This window comes from Xyrauchen texanus, chromosome 20 (genome assembly GCF_025860055.1).
Source record: "Xyrauchen texanus isolate HMW12.3.18 chromosome 20, RBS_HiC_50CHRs, whole genome shotgun sequence".
NCBI lineage: Eukaryota > Metazoa > Chordata > Actinopteri > Cypriniformes > Catostomidae > Xyrauchen > Xyrauchen texanus.
This window is the reverse complement of record NC_068295.1, coordinates 27,145,187-27,165,431: the sequence shown is the minus strand read 5'-3', so window position 1 is coordinate 27,165,431 and position 20,245 is coordinate 27,145,187. Positions and strand designations below refer to the sequence as shown.

At 39.3% G+C, this 20,245-nt stretch overlaps 1 protein-coding gene across 1 annotated transcript in view; it reads left to right on the top strand.

The window, feature by feature from the left end:
- The window catches only part of camkmt (calmodulin-lysine N-methyltransferase), a 177,712-nt gene that overhangs the window by 108,538 nt on the left and 48,929 nt on the right, over nucleotides 1-20,245 (top strand). The window contains exon 5 of the mRNA XM_052151011.1: nucleotides 15,462-15,522. Coding sequence (XP_052006971.1) covers nucleotides 15,462-15,522 — 61 coding nt within the window. The remainder of the gene's footprint in view (nucleotides 1-15,461; nucleotides 15,523-20,245) is intronic.

The window sequence follows — 20,245 nt, the reverse complement described above, 5'->3', positions numbered from 1 at the left end:
TACATCAATCGCGATAGCAAGACAACAACTGGTTGATCTAGATAAAGTCTAAAAGATTGACACAGGGGTGCCATCCACAACCCAAATTTTTACCCTTTTTTTTTTTTTTTTACTTTTCTTTTCTTTTTCTTTTTTTGCCAGCAACATAAAATCATATATTAATATAGATAATTGAACAGTTCAACATGTTTCTTTTTTCTTTTTGAGGGATCATAAAAGTGACATTTTTGTCTGCTGCATTTGTTTTAAGGTGTTTTTAGGTATAATGATTCTAATCATCACTTAACTTACTTGTTTTTAACATTTACTTTATCTAACGTACTAAACTATTTATTAACTTGTTCAAACTCTCACTGCTGGGTGATGAGGTAGCAGCTGTCTCCTTTTGTTGCATATATTTGTTTACAAAAACACCAATTACTCATATATAGTTACTATCAAGGACCTAATATGTTCACTCACTAGGTTTAATCATTCTAATCATCACTTACTTGTTTTGTTTACAAAAACACCACTTACTCATTTTGACCAGACATCTTACTACACTCATTAAATTTGATGTTTGTAATTGCCACTTTTAGGGGTGGGCGATATAAGCAAATATCTATTATGCCCAATGAAAGGATTTAAATAAAACATTGTTTTTAATAATTAGTTAGCAAGCTACCAATACTATCAATGTCTGCTTTCATTTTAAAATGGTGGTGGTGGTGTAGTGGTTTAAGCACATTTACTGTGCCACTGGAGTGGTGGTGGTGTAGTGGTCTAAGCACATAACTGGTAATCTGGTAATCAGAAGGACGCTGGTTCGAGCCCCACAGCCACCACCATTGTGTCCTTGAGCAAGGCACTTAACTCCAGGTTGCTCCAGGGGGATTGTCCCTGTAATAAGGGCTCTGTAAGTTGCTTTGGATAAAAGCGTCTGCCAAATGCATAAATGTAAATGTAAAATCTAAAATTTCAGTCAGTTTTAATTTTAAGCATCTTTAGATGCTTTTACTCTCCTCATGCTATATGCAGAGAAAAGTGCACATTTAAATGAAAAATAGCGCACAACTAACTAACGATGGCTACGAATGCACATTCCCTACCAAACGTTGGCACTTTGCATCACCCCAAGTATTTAGTTTAATACTAAAAGTAGTATTGCATTGCTATACTGGCGGCAGCAGCCATTGATTGATATTTTATTCCTTCGCTTCACTAGGTGTGCATGCTAACTGACAGGCGGCTTATGTATTTGTGCTCTGCTTTACATACGTGTGCTCGTGCTAAAGCACATATGCACCTGAACGGTCAAATACACTTCCACAAAATGGCAATTTTGACGAGGTATTAATGTAAACACAGTCAGTTATGTCTTAAGTGAATGTAATAAAAAATAAAAACATTTATTTGTATCAAAATGTCGGACTTGAAGTGTACATGTAACCGAATAGACCACTGTCTAGTACATGTCATTTAACAGTAACAAGAAAATTAGAAAACCACTCACTGCTTATGGCTGAATAACTTTAGGAGCTTTAAAAGTATTAATGTAATATAATAAAACAGTGACATTTTAATAATATTTTTTTAGAATACCAACCCCTAATGTAGAGATTGTGTTAATTTGAATAATAATTTACCATGAAAGTAGAGATGTTAAAATTATTTATAATTATGCTCAGCCTTTACCAAGTTTTTCTATTGCCTGAAAAGTAGAGCAATACTTCAGGCAGAATATTCTACTTGTCACAAATACACATCAGAAAATTGTGCATCAGTATTAGAATGTGTCAGGGTTCAGAAAGAAGAGGATTCAATTTGCAGGGTAATACACAGTTTATTGGGAAAGCGGGGGTTCAAGGGGTAACAAACAGAAGCACGGGCTGGACTGGATAAGGATCAGAGTCAATGACGGCCTCAGATAGCGTAGACAAGGTCCATGGAATGGTAACCCCCAGCCAAGAGCAGTCTGCACAGGAGGTCAAGGATGATGGCAAATTAGACAGGGGGAGCAACGGGCAGTGGTGGCAGGTGAAGCGGGCGAAGGGGAAGGGAGATGGCAGCAGGGAGGCTGGAGGTGGCAGGAGAATAGGCACTGTCCAGTAGCCTGGGAGATGGGGAGACTTGAGAGAAAAAATTTTTTATAAAAAGTTAAAAATAAGACTAAACTGGTCTGAATGCAAGCCAAAGGAGATAAAGATAAATAAACAAATAAACAAAAAACCTTTTAACTATGCCAAGTATGGAAAAAGGAAAGAGTAAAATACTAGGTAAAACTACAAATCAAAATAAGGCTGGATAACAAGCTGAGCACAAGACACAGAAAAAGAAAAGGAAAATAGAAATAACTTGGAATCCAAAGCAAAATCAAACTGAAGAAAATAAAGCTTGACTAGATAACTAGACTACCATTAACGGCAAGATGAAAAGCAAGATGTGAATAACAAGACGCAAAAACACGATCTGGTACGGAACAAAAAACACAAAGGGAATATAAAGAGAAGCTAATGAGGGGTAACATGTGAGAGTAATGTTGAACTAACAGGGTAACGAGGGCGGGGCGACAACTGACAGTTGAACGCATGGCAAACACAACAGAACAACACGTGCAGAAACACATAGCAAAGGAACACAAACACAAAACTCCAGACAAACAATGGCACCAACACAAACGCAACTAGGCTGATCAAACCGGCGTCCTGACAGAAAACAGAGGAGGCTGATAACCAAGAGACTTGACTTACAACTGGTTCTCCAGAAGACGTTGCAGCACCTGCTGTATGTGCTGAATGTGTACCTGTAACGAAGGAGAAAAAATTTGGATATCGTCAAGTTACACACACACAAATCTTTTGATCATGTCTCTCAACACATCATTAACCAGGGCCTCAAAGACAGCCGGGGCATTAGTAAGCCCGAAGGGCATCCCCCTATATTCATAGTGCCCAGTGGGGGTGTTGAATGCTGTCTTCCACTCATCACCCTCCCTGATCCGAATCAGGTGGTAGGCGTTGCGGAGATCCAACTTTGTGAGAAGTCGACATCAATGGGAGGGGGTACCAATTCTTTATGGTGATGTCATTCAGCCCACGATAATTGATGCAGGGTGGAGTGAGCCATCCTTTTTCCCTGTGCCTGCAGGAGAAGAGGAGTGTTGGATGAGGCCAGCCACCAATGAATCATGGATATACTTATCCTCTTTGGTTCAGAGAGGGAGTACAGGCGGCCCTTGGGTGGAGAAGTAACAAACATTCAGCCACAAAATAAAATCACATTATGTCCTTGTTTAATTATTACACTGCAATGGTAGCGATTTAATGAGATTTAAAGTCTATATTTATTAGGGATGTTCGGGTCTGATACTGTGCTCATGTACTTGTGCTCATGCTCATAAAAATGCTCAAATACCAAAAACCAATAGCATCTGACCAGGGGCAAATCTATAAATTTTTCATGGGGTGGCAAGGGGGTGGCATGCAGACTGTGAGGGGTGGCAACACCAAAGCAAGCACCCATGCATAGTTCTTATGGATCAAGGTACCAAGCTTCATTGCAACAAATACTAGTTCATTAATTGGAGTCACTATCAAATTATAAATATCCATGAATTTGCAATACAACTTCATTTCCACAGGAACCACACATAGTAGCCATATTGCTACTGATTTGCCCCCAAAAAATTATCTAGTTATTTTGTCATACAAGTGTTAAATGTATCGTCTTTTAAAGCATGTGTGATAGTTAAAGTGTTTTGATGTATTAAAATTAAAATAGCATTATATACTCGTGATTTGTATGAAAATGAATAAAACTCTTGTTGTTGTAGCGCCTCCAGTGTTGCTGTTACAGTAATGTGATTTAATGAGACTGTAACAGACTTAATTTTGGATTTAGTTAATTGTTGTAACATTGAGTGCCTATACGCCTATGGTGTATATATGTGTGTGCAGTACATTATCCCCTCGGAGCTTACCGTAAATGGTGAGTGGGCATGCGCACAGGGGCTGGTTGTTCTGTTGTGCTTATGTCCGGTTTGTTCCACTACTGGTGTGTAAGCTAATAAAGAGAGAAGCACGGATTAAAACTCTGGCCGCAGTCGTTTGTTATTTTCTTATTTCTATTTATCTAGGCAAACTCCACGCGAATGCTCGGTTACAAGACCATGGTTGCTTAATCTATATACTGTAGGTCTGATCACCATCTATTTTAAGTTGTTCACCATTTTTAATGGTACAAGCCCAAAATTCTTCTATTTGCAATTTCATGTTGCTCAGAGATCCTCTCTTGCTTAGCATAGAGTGCGCACACCTGATCACTGGTCAGCTAGATTTTAAACAAGTTTAATTCGACATAGTGTCTACGACTACTTGGAGCACATACTGTATGTACAAGTGTGCACACTAGAAGAGCTGCAAGTTGACAATGATCTGGGGCTTTTTGTTACACACTAGTTACAGACTTTATACATGAAAGGTGACAGGCTTCTGTCTTGCAGTGTGCGCTTGACTTAAGGAGCAGTGCATGCTTTGTGAAATTTCTAAATTACATTAATAAAATCTCAATAAAACAATTTAATATTCAGCAGTAGGGACAAAAACTGGTTTCAGTACATGTCAGAAAGATGGCACCATGATGACATGTCGTCATGTTTACAGTTCAGAAGTGAGCTCTGTCTTAAAGGCTACAGTGTCACCCTTGAGATGTGTCTGTGTTTGTTTGTACAAGTGTGCGTGTGTCAAGCTCTGACCTGTCTATTGTTCTAACTGTTAACACACTTGCACATGTACACATTAAATCACACACACACACACACATACACACCTGCAGCAGTGGATAACTGTTCGCACATTATCACCCACTGAGCACACACATTTTCTCACAGTGCAGTTCTTGTATCCCCTACAGGGCCGTGAAGTAGTGCAGGTTAAGACTGCTGCCAACAAGAGTGCTGTGATTCTATATAGTGAAGAGATTGAGCAGCACGGACACTGTTTTCATCAGACAAATGTCTGTCTTTTTTAATAGGTTTGCGGTGGGAAATATTTATAATTGGCTTTTTGCCTTTATTATTTAGGACATAACTAACGGAAAGGCAGAGGGAGAGAGAGGGAGAATCGGATCAGGACATGGCCAGGCCAGATTCGAACTCTGGTCCCAGTGAGCAGAACAGCTTCCTACGTATGCATTACCAATGACATTATAGAATGAGTCACTGGTATACTTATGAAAAGGACAAATTGTAGCATGTCAGTTTTCATAGAACGTGCATATGCATTAGCTAGAGCAGCCTGAAGAGAGAATTTGAATTTGAAGCTCTATTTGTTATATGAATGTTGTTAGATTTTATTGCTGATGTTATTTGCTTGTAATCTTGACCAGCCATTTTGGAGAATAATGATCTTTCCCAATTAAAGTATCGAAGATTGGAGCTGTACTTAGCTTCTTGTAAATAGCAGAAGGGTTACGAACAGTGTTTGTTAAGTTACTCAAAAAGGTAATTCATTACAAATTACAAGTAATTACTACTCCAATTTTTTTATCACATTAATTACTTTACTGATTACTTATTTGGACAAGTAATCACATTACTAATTACTTTTAAGTGACTTTTTAAAACCCTTTCACAGAAAAGCTTTTGTTTTTTCACTAAATTAATTCAAAATAATGTCTATATTTATTAGGGATGTTCGGGTCTGAAACGTGCTCATGTACTTGTGCTCGTGCTCATAAAAATGCCCCTATACCATCTGACATGCAACTGTCATTCGGTAAATATTCAGCACAAAATAAAATCACTTTATGTTTAATTATTACACTGCAATTGCAGTTGTTTAATGAGATAAATACATAGTTTATATTATATAATGTCTATATTTATTGATACCGTGCTCATGTACTTGTGCTCATTCTCATAAAAAATGCTCCAATACCAAAAACCAATAGCATCTGACCAGGGGCAAATCTAGAAATTTTTCATGGGGTGGCATGCAGACTATGAGGGGTGGCAAAACCAAAGCAAGCGCCCATGCATAGTTCTTATGGATCAAGGTACCAAGCTTCATTGCAACAAATACTAGTTAATTAATTTGAGTCACTGTCAAATTATAAATATCCATGAATTTGAAATACAATTGCATGCTGCATTGCATGTGTGTACTTATATTTATGTTTGTTTTATGTTGAGTTTCTGATTTACTGTTCAGCCGCGGGCATCTGACTGGGAACTGAGGGGTCGCTCGTCTTTCCACCGGCTGACAGTATCTCCCCTCCAGAGGTGGGGGTAGAGTTAGTCAGACCGGTGGGGCCTGGCCTGAATCGGGCGGGGGAGGAATGTGATGAGGAGGAGGGCATGGCCGGGCTGTGATGGTGCACGGCCGGCACTGAATCAGCGAGAGAGAGCGAGATAAAGGGGAAACGGTGGCACCAGTTTTAGAGAGAGAGAGAGACGCACGTGTCCGCGTTGCATGTGTGTCCTTATGTTTGTTTATGTTTCTGATTAAACTTTATGTTTACTGTTCAGCCGGTTCCCCCTTCCTCCTTGCCCGACCTTGAACTGTTACAACACCATTTTGATAATAAATTGAAAATAAACTGCTGATATGGTATTCAGATAATAAACCAAAAATAAAAGCAGGTATCATATTGGCAAGTACCAAAAAGGAAGTATCGGTACTCGTACTCATTCTCAAATCTTAAATTATAAAAATTATACCTAATACTTATTGACTCTTTAGGGGGCGCACACCCTTTAGCTGTCATAAAATGCAAACAGATGTACATATTATCATAATATCATTCGTGTTAAAAATGTAAGCTATTCTATATGTATATTATTATTTTAGAAATATGTGTAATAAACCGATGGAGTGCGTACTCCAGGTAGGGAAGGAGGTATTGCCCCAAGTGAAGGAGTTCAAGTACCTTGGGGTTCTTGTTCACGAGTGAGGGGTTGGCCGGAGAATCGGGGCAGCGGGGGCGGTATTGCACTCGCTCTATCGCACTGTTGTCACGAAAAGAGAGCTGAGCCGAAAGGCAAAGCTCTCGATCTACCGGTCAATTTTTGTTCCTACCCTCACCTATGGTCATTAAGGCTGGGTCATGACCGAAAGAACTAGGTCGCGAGTACAAGCAGCCGAAATGGGCTTCCTCAGAAGGGTGGCGGGCTTCTCCCTTAGAGATAGGGTGAGGAGCTCAGTCATCCGTGAGGAGCTCAGAGTAGAGCCGCTGCTCCTTTGCGTCGAAAGGAGTCAGTTGAGGTGGTTTGGGCATCTGGTAAGGATGCCCCCTGGCCGCCTCCCTAGGGAGGTGTTTCAGGCACGTCCAGCTGGGAGGAGGCCTCGGGGAAGACCCAGGATTAGGTGGAGAGATTACATCTCCAAACTGGCCTGGGAACGCTTCGGGGTCCCCCAGTCAGAGCTGGTTAATGTGGCTCGGGATAGGGAAGTTTGGGGCCCCCTGCTGGAGCAGCTGCCCCTGCGACCCGACTTCGGATAAGCGGTTGAAGATGGATGGATGGATGGATGGATAATTAACTTAACTGAAAGTCATTAACTTTGATCAGATTTTGCTAATTATATTACAGTAATTGATTACTTTGTAATTAAATTACATCCAAAGCTGGTTACAAACTTGTTAGACTAGTGACATGAATTGCCTTAAAGGGATTGGGATACCATCTGTGCGGTTGAGAGGACGTTTTTCAGACTTTTGATGAATTCATATATATTTTCACTAGTGTTTACAGATGTGATCATTCTTGTTCAAAGGCCTTTTGTCCCTGGCACTGGTCATTATACCTCAGAAAACACTCAATGGTAATTACCCACATGAACTAAAACAATTAATTTTCACAAAGGAAAGGTCTGCGCTTGTGCGTTGTCACAATGAGAGATGTTTTCGTCAGCAAGCACATTTACAATATCTCATCACTTGCCTCTTCACCTCCTTTTTCCTCATCTAACTGTTCCTCTCTCTCTCTCTCTCTCTCTCTCTCTCTCTCTCTCTCTCTCTTTCTCTCTCTCTATATATATATTCATCCCTATCATTTCTCTCCCTATCGCTTTAATTGTTTATATGCATTAACATTCTCCAAACAGACCTTGTTCAGGTGACAGGGCTGTAATTTGGCAGGCCCCTGTTCCCTCGGTGCAGCAGAGAGAGGTAAGCAATTTAGGCTTGCGTGGCGGCTGTAATCTGGGGTTTTCAACGGCCTGTGTCATTCCAGCCTATGCTAATCAATCAGCTGCGGCCTGCACCCACTCATCTGACCGGCTTAGCCTCGCACCCGCGTGCTGATATATCTATTAGTCTGCCATCAGCCCCGCACCGCTGCGAAGATGAGATTCCACCAGCTTTGGCATTTTCTTTCACAGATAAGTAAGCTATCAGGCCACCGGATAAATAGCAGAGCAAAGAGTTGCCCTGTCCCCTGCACGCCGGTGACAATGCAGCGACAGCTCTCCTCCCCTCATTATACACCGTCACCCCCTAATCCAAAAAACTTGTTTACCAAGAGAGGAGGGTGGCCTTATCTACCCGAGGCACAATGTTGCAGCTTTGAAAACACACTCGTGTTTGCAGCCGGGCAAGACGGAAAGGATTTTTTCCCTTCTATTCTGTCATTTTGGTGTGGAGTTGTGTGGTTACTTAGAAGCTTCCTTTTTTTGTTGGTTGCAGTGCGCAGTGAAAATTGTTGGTGGGCGATGGGGGGGTGTCTATGAATGTGTGTGTAGGCGAAGAAGTAAGGGGCTGTTCACACAGACTTGACTTCCAACAATGTTCACAGTTGTCCATCCCTGGCAATGGCCCTGACACAGACAACAATTAAATTATTGCACATAAAGACACAAGAACACACCCTGAATAGCCCCTAAGAAAGACTGTACTCTGTGTTCGAGACAAGATTACACCTCTGATTGCTTTGCACCCCAACCTTCCTCGTCCTCTCTGAGATGCCTTGCAGTGACTTTGGTTATCTACGGATGTACGGAAAGTGAGTGAGTGAGTCTGTGTGTGTGTGTGTGTGTGTGTGTGTGTGTGTGTTCAGTAATCCTGAGTGAGAGTAAAGTAGCGGTTTGAGGGAACAGATTGCAGTTGATCATGCTGAAATTCATTCTTATCCATTATTGGATCTGAAATGGAGGAGGCTTAGGAATTATCAGAGTCTGGTGGTAATGTGGAGATCATCTGGAGAAAGCTCAGAGCTGGCTGGGATCCTAAGAGGGAGGAGGGAATGCACAAATATAAACATGCTCACGACTTTCACTCTTTTGTTTCTTGGAGGCTGACTGCGTCCGGATACCTGTATTGATTTCTTCATCCCCTACTTCTCAACCATTGATGAAGAATGTTCTGTATGTATGCAGGTGTGGCGTAAATACATTTCCACATTCTACATCTGCCATGTTGACAATGTCCTTTGACCAGTTTTTTTTTTTTTTTTTTGGCCCTGTTGAGATAGCAAAGAATCCACTGGAAGCACACCTCACAATCTCAGCACATGCAGTGTATCGTCCTGATATTGTTCACTTATGTATTATGAATACTGAGTGTGGTGAGCAGGGCAGAGCCGAGCGGTGTCTAGGCAGAGCGAGGCCAGGAAGATAAGGGGTGAATGTCTTCCACCTGGGCACCACACCAGACTCGCATTCCAGAGAGGGGAGGCGGGAGTATTTAAGGAAAAGATACAGTGGCAGATGGGAGAGAGATGTACGAATCTTGTCTGCATGTCTGAATGTTTTTCTGATTTGATGCAGCTGGCTGAAAATCAGTGCCTTTTTTGTTTCTTTGTATACTGAAAAGTGTCATTAAATGTCTATGTGTTTGTCATGTCGGTCCCAGCTTCCTCCTTACCTTCTTAATTGTTACACTGAGTTTCCGGACATTCTACTTATTTGCTGCTTATGTAACGGGAACCAGCTGGTAGATAGCTGTGCAATGTGTAAACCTCACTCTCCTGACCTCAAGAGGTGCACTAGCGACTGACGCTAGAGGCTATAGCCTTTAGCCTCCTTGTTAGAGCACCGGCCTCCCATGCCGGAGACCTAGGTTCGAGTCCCGTACGGAGCGGGTAGAACAAGAGCGTCACATTGGTGCCGTGACCCGGATGGGAGTGAGGTTTAGGGGGGTGAGTGTAACGGGAGCCAGCTGGTAGATAGCTGTGCAATGTGTAAACCTCACTCTCCTGACCTCAAGAGGTGCACTAGCGACTGACGCTAGAGGCTGTAGCCTTTAGCCTCCTTGTTAGAGCACCCGCCTCCCATGCCGGAGACCTAGGTTTGAGTCCCGTATGGAGCGGGTAGAACAAGAGCATCACACTTACTGCTTTTTGCATATAGTGTCAGGGAAGTATGCATATGTGTATCTGTTTGTATCTTATTTATTTATTTTTTGTGTTATTATCTATGATTAATTTATTATAGGTCATCAATTTATAGATGAGTGTATATGTCATGGGAGCATATGATATGGGACCGATCACAACCTCAGTATCTAATAACACAGAGTGCTGTCATAAGCTGCCTGGTTGTTAGTTGCTTCATAAGCTTTTGTTCTTTGCTCCTGTTTAAACCCATAGCGTCAAGGGTTTTATAACCATGCTTACAAGTTAGAGTACTCCGAGTAGTATGTGAGTGAGTAAGTGCCAGGCGGCATCTGCGCGTCTCATCCCAGCTCATATAATTAGTGCCTGGCCTTGCCACTGGGATTAGCCAGGCGCTGCACTTTTCCAAAATTCACAAGGTCAAGAGTTCACCTACACTCAGGCTGTTTGGAGGAGGACAACAAACGATTTCTGTACTTCTTACAACACCAATCAGAATTGCAAAAATAATTACAGTTTTTACAAATTTCAACCACAGTCTTCTGAAGTTTGATCAAACAGGTAGTCCTGCCCCAAACTAATCCCATCGTTCAGGTCTCTCAAACAAAGTGATTGCAATTCCCTTTGGTGCTGCTAGTGATATAGAAATTACACACTTTACCTTTAAATCTAAAAGTATGTGGGGGATACCAACATTTCAGAGGCTGAGACTAGGAGCAATGATTGAATGGGCCAAAATATTTAAAAGTTGGTCCATGCACATACTGTGGTCATGTGACTTTGTGTAAAAAAATTTCATCAATATGCATTCTTTTTCTAAAAGTTACATGGCAGCATTTTTTGAATAAAAAAATTCTGTCAGAAAGCCTTGCAGACTTAAGTAAAGTTGGCATAACATTTATTTGATGAATAATATGAAACAGCAATGTAATGTTTATTTTTTTGTGCATAAACCCCATCTGGCATTCCAATAAAATTGCTACTCAAAACATCAGATTCTGTCGGAGATAGGAGGAAGGGGCGAGGAGCCTACCCCTGTGCAGGACAGGACACAACTGGTGGCAGTAGAGAGGAGGAGGTTGCCCACTGAAAACACACTGAAACAGCAATGTTATCGATTTGTTTAGGAGCTACCTAGATAATGGCGTGATGATAGACATCTGCAAGTCTTCCTGCTAGAACTACGCTACACTTTTATTTGGGTCATAATGTTTTGGAAAATGGCAATAAATGCATTTTCTGCTGTGTATTTATGTCCTTGTCCTTTTTATGATTAAGTTCAGATGAGAGCAGTGTAGCCAAAACTAAATGCCTAGTATGTTTCTGTATTGAGCTAGCATTATGAGGTGCTATCCAGTGCTGCGTATCATTTTTGTTTAACAGCACTATTTAGATCAAAATTTGAGGGAAGAAGTGAAACAGAAAGAAAGAAGGTTTGAAGATAGAGAGAGTGGCAGAGACGGTTCTGTGTCTCATTTGGAAATTGATGGTGAGAAGTGATTGCATTATCCCCAGGAAGAGCTTTAATCTGCTATCACCGTATGTGTTCCTCATATCCTCAAGTGCATCTTGACCCCTGTACATAGAAAAACACACTGATACACACTTGGCTGTCTCTTCTGAACAATCTAGGTTTTTCACTTAAGCGGTTAATGACGTTTCCTCAATAATAGAACCTAGTTTAAAGGGTGAGGTTCATCCATTATTTCGTCATTATTTACTCACCTTCATGACACTCTAAAACCACATGAATGACTTTCTTCTGTGGAACACAAAAGGAGAAATATTGCAGTGTATTATTTTCAGTACAATGAAAGAGACCATGGGCTGTCAAGCTCCAAAAAGTACAAAAAGGCACAAAACATTTTGCAAATGAGATTTCAGGGTGGAGAGCAAGATTCTCAAATGACTTATATGTATTTATTGTACACACATACAAAGCAACCATATGGATGCTTCAGAAGATTTGGACTTTATAGCAAGAGTCATGTTGACTACTTTAATGGTACTTTAATGGTGATTTATTTGTAATATTTTTTGCCTTTCTGATCTTTACAGCCGCTAAACTATATGGTTTTATTGTACAGAAAGGTTTATACGACCTTGTGTGCATGTAAACAGTGAAGTCTTTTCTTATTCGTTATTAGCTTATATGTTTCAACAAGAGATAAAATACTCTGAGGAATTAGCAGTATGCATTATGTAGAATTTACAACAATATAGGAACCTTTGCTGCAAATTGCTGCACATTTGCCACAAATAAACAGTTTTTGCAGTGGTATAGTGTATGTAATTATATTGAATAACACTGAGGAATGGTTTTAAAGGAATGGTCTATTTCTTCATGGTCTACCCATGGAGAAAGAAGCGGAAGAAATCCACCTATTGCCTTAATTATATCTCAGGGTATCGTTATTGAAAAAACCCTCTAAAAGCAGAAAACAGCCTGCCCTTATGAAGCAGCGCCTATGTTATCTCACCATTTCATACAATTGCTGAATCTATCCATTTAAAATGTCATTTTTAAAAACGTCTGATTTATGAGAATGTCATTAAGCCATTTGCATCTAAATGGAGTGTATTTGAGAAACCTCAGACACTTCCTCCAAAAATGATCTTTGATGTTTGTAATGCTAATGTACAATGCACGTTTCTATAGTTAATGCTTGAGGAAGCTGAGAAACACATGCAGTATCTAGTTGTATAAAATAAAGCTTCAAAACTTAAGAAACCACAAGCCTCTGTTACAATTTACTTAAGTAAAGTTTTAGTTTATTACTACAAGGCAATAATATTTAGCCCATCATTCAAAGTCATAGATATTGGATTTTTTCTCATTCATAGAGAAAACATAAACTTCAGAGATTACAGAGAATCGAGTGAAATGGTCAGTGGGGCCACCTAGATGAGCCTAGAAGTTGTTGTGACGACCTCTAAGTGTCATTCTTTTCTGTGTAGCTAAAATCCTTATGTGATAAATCTTACACTAGCCTCTAAAAATGTCAGATGCTTCATCTGCAAGTGGAATACCAAGCAGGTGCTGCCTCTTTTTTTAATAGCAGAGGCATATGTTGACGTTTTATCAATAGACATTATTAAATCTTGCTTGGGTGAGTTAATCTTAAACTGATGGTGCAGAGAGGTTGAGAGAGACAGGCCTAAACAGGCCTTCCTGAAAGGCAGGTCATAAGCTGCTTATTATATCGACTCGTCTTACAAATGCACATGCACACACACCCCCCCTCCATCTTTTACTAACTCTGTATTTCCGTAGTTCTTGTATGCAAACATATACTGACAGAAAACATAACCACACAACAGTACCAAATCATAATTTTCTCTCTTCTCAGTTCTAAAACTTAAAAATAAATGAAAACACTTCACAAATGTTTATACATGTAGATATGTTAAAAAGTGAAGTTACGCACACAAATCCAAACACATAAGAGCTCCCATCAAAGACAGATGGCTCTGGGGCCTACATTTATTGAAATGACTATTTTCCTCAGCTGCACGTGTGCATGTTTGTGTCTGAGAGACAATAGCAGCTTTATGGTTCTTGCTGGAGCTAGCAGAAGGAGCAGAGGCTGACAGTGGGTGATAAGACCACCAGCCTGCTTCTTGTGATAATCGTTCGCTGGACCCCCACTCACTCTGTGCACAGCTTACAAGTCTAAGTAGCCAGAATCTTGTGTGTGTCTGTGTGTGTGTTGGACGCAAGTTCTAGTGAGCAGACGCTGCTCTTTCTCTGAACAGAGAGAAACCGCCTGTGTAAAAGAGAGTGAGAAATTGTCTTTATGTTGCATCATACTGGATGAAGGTTACCAAGTAGGTTTGCAGCATCGTTGTGTGGGTAAAAAAGCAGTGGTTTTTACAAGATTTTACATTGAACATCAAGTAGCGACCCAACATTGTACCAAAATTGTGCAGAAGTAAACAAAAATATCTGCAGTAATTAATCAAACATTGTGATCGGGACAAACTATGTTTATCCTTGCCACAAGTGAACCCGTATATAATCTGTGCTGCATTCTATTTTGTTTTCATTAGTGTATATTTGTTCATGGTTTTTGAGGATGAGAGCATGTCATGCAACCTGCCCATGTTGGCATCTGCCTAATTTAGGCTAGCTTCTATTAAGTAACGGATGAATTTGTAGAGTTTGATTGGACGGAAGACCTTTGACATCATCAATAATAGATACTGTAGATATAGGAGTTGTTTTCTCCACCTTTGCAAAAGTTGATAAGGCTGTTTATTATGCTATTCTAACTATGCATGATTTTTTAGGACTAGTTATTGATACAGATTTCCCAATTCGATTCAATTCCTATTTACAAGCTTTTGATTCAATATCGATTCATATGTGTACATTTCTGTTACAATGTCCATTTTGCTTACATATTAATCTTAATTATAAATGAACATTCTAGGTATAAATCGAAAATATAAATTTTACAAATCATATTTTATGAATAGTTTTTCATCAAATTGGTAACTTTTTAGCTTCTGAAAAATGTTCAATGTCAGTATATTCTGTCATGTCTTGAAATCGCATTTATTATGTTGCGTGTACATTTTTGTAAATGTTTTATTGTTTACTTGCATAATTTGTACTATTTACAAGTATGTTGAACACGGTGCTTAATCTGTCTCTTTAAGACTAACGGGATTGGCTAGTAAGGGCATATAAAGAGAAAAATATGTGGTTTCTTTAGCGTATCCATGTGTGGTTAGAATTAAATGTTTATTTATTTAAAAAAAAATTAACTGATTGTAAAAACAGAAATGGTATTAAGAGACATTATTCAATGACATATGGATCCGTGTATCTCGTCTTTTGATGCACAGAACGAGCTAAACCAAACTTTTACTCTCAACACCCAGTGAAACAGTCTCAAAACAGACCTGCAACCCATTTTTTAGTCGCAACCCACCAGTTGAGAACCACTGTAATAATGTGAATCAGTTGTTCTTAGTTTTCATAATTCATAATGTTATGGAACTATTATTCATATTCTTGAAGTCTCATTTGCATGTTCATGTATCTATCAAAACATTCCTGTCACTCTTTATGCTAGGAAGTGTGGGATGAAATGTGCATGACTAACTAGCTGAATGTTGACCTCTATCTACTTTCTTTCTCTTTCAGGTGTTTGGCCCTCTGAAGAGGTGATGGCCTACTATTGCCTGAAGAAACGTCACATGTTTACGTGAGCCCTCCCTCTCTCTCTCTCTCTCTCTCTCTCTCTCTCTCTCTCTTTAGCTCTCTCACTCTCTCTCTAGCTCTCTTTCAATTTGGCCATATGACAGAGAGGCAAGGGGCACTTTTTGATTTGCACTCAAGGCGGTATACAAGCCTTTGATTTCCTGTTTTTACATTCAAGAGGCAAAAGAGGGAAGAGAGACTTATCGATCACACAGCACCAAGCTGAAGGTCAACTGGACATATAGATACAGAACAGGGTTTAGCGCCCTTGGGCCAGTGTTTATGCTGGAGTGTGTTTGTGTGTGTGTGTGTTTGTAAGGAGGATTTTAAAGGAATAGTCCACCCAAAAATTTCAAATATTTACTCACACCCATGTCTTTCAAGACCTGTATGAATTTCTTCAACAGAAAAAGACTTATTTATAGCAGAATGTCCAAAATGCTATTTTCCAGACAATGAAAGTGAATCGTGATCATGGGTGTCAAGCAAGAACATTCAGAGGATATCAGAGAATAACAACTTTTTTTCTATTCCTCACACAAAGCTATCAAATGGCTTCAGAACACTTGTGGTTATATGCACTACTTTTATAATAATTTTATAGTGCTTTTTTGTCCTTTTTAGAACCCATTCACTTAATTATATGGAAGAACAGCTTGTACTCAACATGAGGGTTACTCAAATAGCGAGAGTGTGACATGGTGAATTATCACTTTAAGACCTGTGAATGGTTTGGTTTGTGTATTGCTTTTGTCCATATTCATACCTCTAAATAAAAAAATCTAAAGTTAATTTGCATGTAGCGTGCATGAAGTATGTATGTTTGTGCTTGGGTGTATGTGTATCGATGCATGCACTTGTTCCTGTATGTCATCAAGGACTGTCACCCTCTCGCTATCTTCCAAACCTGTTATCAGGCACTCACCAAAAAGAGAAGGATAAAGGAGAACAAAAAAAGTCAATTTGCAGTGAGCGCCTATCTTTTCTCTTCATCCCTCTGGTTTTTTGCCTTTTTTTCCACTAGCCAAATGTACAGCCAAATAGCTACCTGTCACTGGGGCTTTGTCCCCTCCGCGGCTCATACTAGCAGTTTTGTGCGCATTAATTTTTAATTGCACTCCCTCATACAACAATCGCTCTCTCTTCATGTTCCACTCCGTTTCTCTGTCAATGGAAGGTGTCGGCAGACAAACACATGGAGACTGTTATCACGGAGCAAAGAAATGACAGGCAAAATGATGAAGTCAAACTGCCAACGTGTGTGTGTGTATGTTAGAGAGAGGGGGCAGTTCTGGTGTGTGGGTCTGGATTGCTTTTCATATAAGGACTCTCTACTGTATATTTTGTGTATTACAAACACCAATAAATTCTATGCAAATTATAGACTTTTGTAAATGCTCTCTTATTCTATTCCTTACTGTGTGAACTATATGAATTACGTTTCATATGAATTATTCCATTCTGTTGGTGTAGGTCTATCTATATAATGTGTGCGTGTCTGTGTGTGTTTTAGACACACATATCCAAGGCCCTGCTCACTGACCTCTGGGGGGTGGGTGGGGGTTTGTGCTACCATTATAATACCATAATATTTTTTGAAAATCCCTGGAATGCCATGGAAATACCATGGTATATGATTATGGTAATCATTCTGTACCATGACACAGTGGGGTTCCATTAGAGGTGACTAATATTGGGTTTTGTCCATACTTATACTGATAAGGTGGGAAACAGGCCAATAGCCAATTAATCGGCCAATAGTTTTTTAAATCCATAGAATGAAAGAAAACTTTCCACTCAGTGTAAATGGTGCTTAACTTTATAAAACAAATTAGCATGTCCCCATGTTGATTATTTCGTAAAAGATTTGACTTTTGTGCTTTCCCTGGTGATACTTCCAAAAAGTACTCCCACACAGTAGTAGTGTTACGAATGGAGGCAGCGAAGCAGACGAGGAGATGCGGATCCAATCGCAGTTCAACTTTATTAAGTAAACAAACAGGCAAAACACGGGAACAAAGGAAAAACCCTCAATGGGGAAATAAAACATAAAACTAGAAAACACGGGCAGGGAACACATACCAGGCTAACAACAACATTCAACGAACGACAAGGGGTGAACAAAAAGCAGGGCTTAAATACACAGTGAGTGATGACTGAATGAGATACAGGTGAAAACAATGAACAAAATGGCAGTGAAGATGGCAGGTGGATTCTGGGAAGTGTAGTTCTAAACAATGACAAGTGAACACGAAGGCTAACCAAAAGACAAAAGTGAAAACTAAGGAATGCAAAGGTGGCAGACAAAGGGCAACAGTGAAACAAGACAAGGAATTCCTAACAAGTTGCTTGCAGTAGTATGTTTTTTTTTATTGTATTGTCATTTAAAATGTATGAATGATTTACAAGAAAGGGAGAGAGAAAAGGGATAGAAATAAAATCATTTAATTTAAATAGAATTTTAGAATTTTTAGTAAACAAAACATACAAATTATATATATATATATATATATATATATATATATATATATATATATATATATATATATACAGATATTTTTCCATTTTATATATATATACATATTTATAAAAATATCTGTTCCTGTGCGGGTGCATGTACTGTGCTCGCACTTTGTCTTCTGAAGCAAGCGATTGGCCAAGCAAAAGCAACTATTTCAGTGTCATATAACATATTTATCTACTTAGTAATGGAACTTCTTTGGAGCGCTCATGTTTATAACCTGACTGCCCCTCAACCACCTAAAATTTTAAAGTCATCGGATCTGCACAAATTCATAAGTAAATTTTTTTATTAAAAACGGCAAATTAAGATGAAAGAAAAGAAGCTTCCATCCTTCTCTTTGTAGCATTGTTCTGATCATTTGAACAGCAAACGTTAGGATCCTCTCCATCTTTTTAGCAAGGTAGTTCTCCAGTGCAGCAATTAGATGAATGAATTATCAAACCACCTACTATTACATTTTGGTTGTCTTAAAAGACTAATTTATTATACTGCCCTACAAAACAAAAAGGCAGTAACTGTCCTCTGCATTTCTGGTCAAAAATGAGTTATTATCATTTTCATGACATTCAAGGCATCCTTTGTTATGTGACAAAACATCTTATCTCAAATGTGTGTCGTTTTGGAGAAAAATGGTAGTCGTTTGTACAGTAACTGCAAAAAGCCCTAGTGAAACAAAGCAAGAGTACAGTAACATCCATTACTGTATTCTTGTTATGTTTTACCTAACAAAAAATAACCCTGTTGCTGCGCAATGAAGTTACTGTTTCCATGGTGAACACACACAGCTGACTTCGCGGCATCCTCACGGGATGGTTTTAACATTTGCGATTTCACACTTCTAACCTCACACAAATTTTGTTTGAGATGGCACAAAGCCGGGGAAAGAAGATGGTCTAAATGGCATTGAAAAGAAAATACCCGGAGAATGGTAAGTAACAGTGACAGATTAAACATTTAGAGGCTAGGCTATCACAATATAAACACCTGTCAGCCACCAGGGCGGGACTTCCTCTCAGAGGTCCATTCAGATAGCATTATGCTAATTGACAGGCGTATGTTTTAAATAGCTTTGCTTACCTGCCCCTGATCCTCCCTGCTCCTAGCTGTAACTTTATCCTCTGTAACTTCACATCATCGCCGATGCCATGTCATCATTTTGTTGTTCATGTCACAAAGTTATAATCCAACCAGCGGTGGAAAAATATTCAATAACTAGAAAAGCATGTGGTCCTATTCAAAACAAATTTTCCCAATTTGGGCCTTGACACAGCTTAGCAATGTGAGACTTTAAGCAGCCGTTTCAGCATCAGAACAGCTTCTGGTGGAAAATATTGACCTAAAATGGTCAAATTAGTTTGGGTTTGGTATATCCATGTTCAGGAAAACAAATGGTTCCAATTATTTCAAATACAGTGTATCTAACACACCCAGAGCCCAAGTTGTGGCAAAATAGTTTTTGGAGAATCTGTAGTTACCGCCTTTTTCCTTGGTATGGTGACACGTTTTTGGTAAGTAATACAAAGCAAGAATACAGTAACTGCAAAATAGGGGTAAAATATCAAATTAAATATGAGGATTGATATGTACAAAGAATAAGCTAATATAAAGTAACAAAACAGCCACATGTCCAATAATCTACCTACAACTACTTAGGCTGGATGACAGGATAACTTTAAAGTCATTTTTCTCAGTTCTGCACTCTGCGTAGTTACTGCCTTTTTGCTTTGTAGGGCAGTATAGCATGGCTCTCTGTAATAATAATCTGTCCTATATACACACCTTGGCTTTCCTGAAGTGTCCATCTCTCTGCATACCCTAGTCACATGAAACAACAAACACCACAATTTACACTGTAGAACCCTCCAGAGCAGGCCACGGTGGAATTAAAAATACAAATATTTGGAACTGTAGCGTTGATTATTTCCGATTGCCAATAGTTAAAAAAGTGCAATTATTGGTGCTGATTAATCTGTAAAACCTGAGACCACACTGAATATCTGTGATTCAAAAACAAATTTAAAACTGGAAAAAAATTTAGGATTCTGAAAAGTAAAAAATACTTTTGAGGTAAAACAAATGTAGTCATTCACACCAAACATATTTTTGCATCCAGCTCTGCTGATTTTCAGTTGTTATTCAATGTAACATGCACGAGATGGACATTTTTGACCATTGCACATCTCGCTATTTTTCTACACATCGC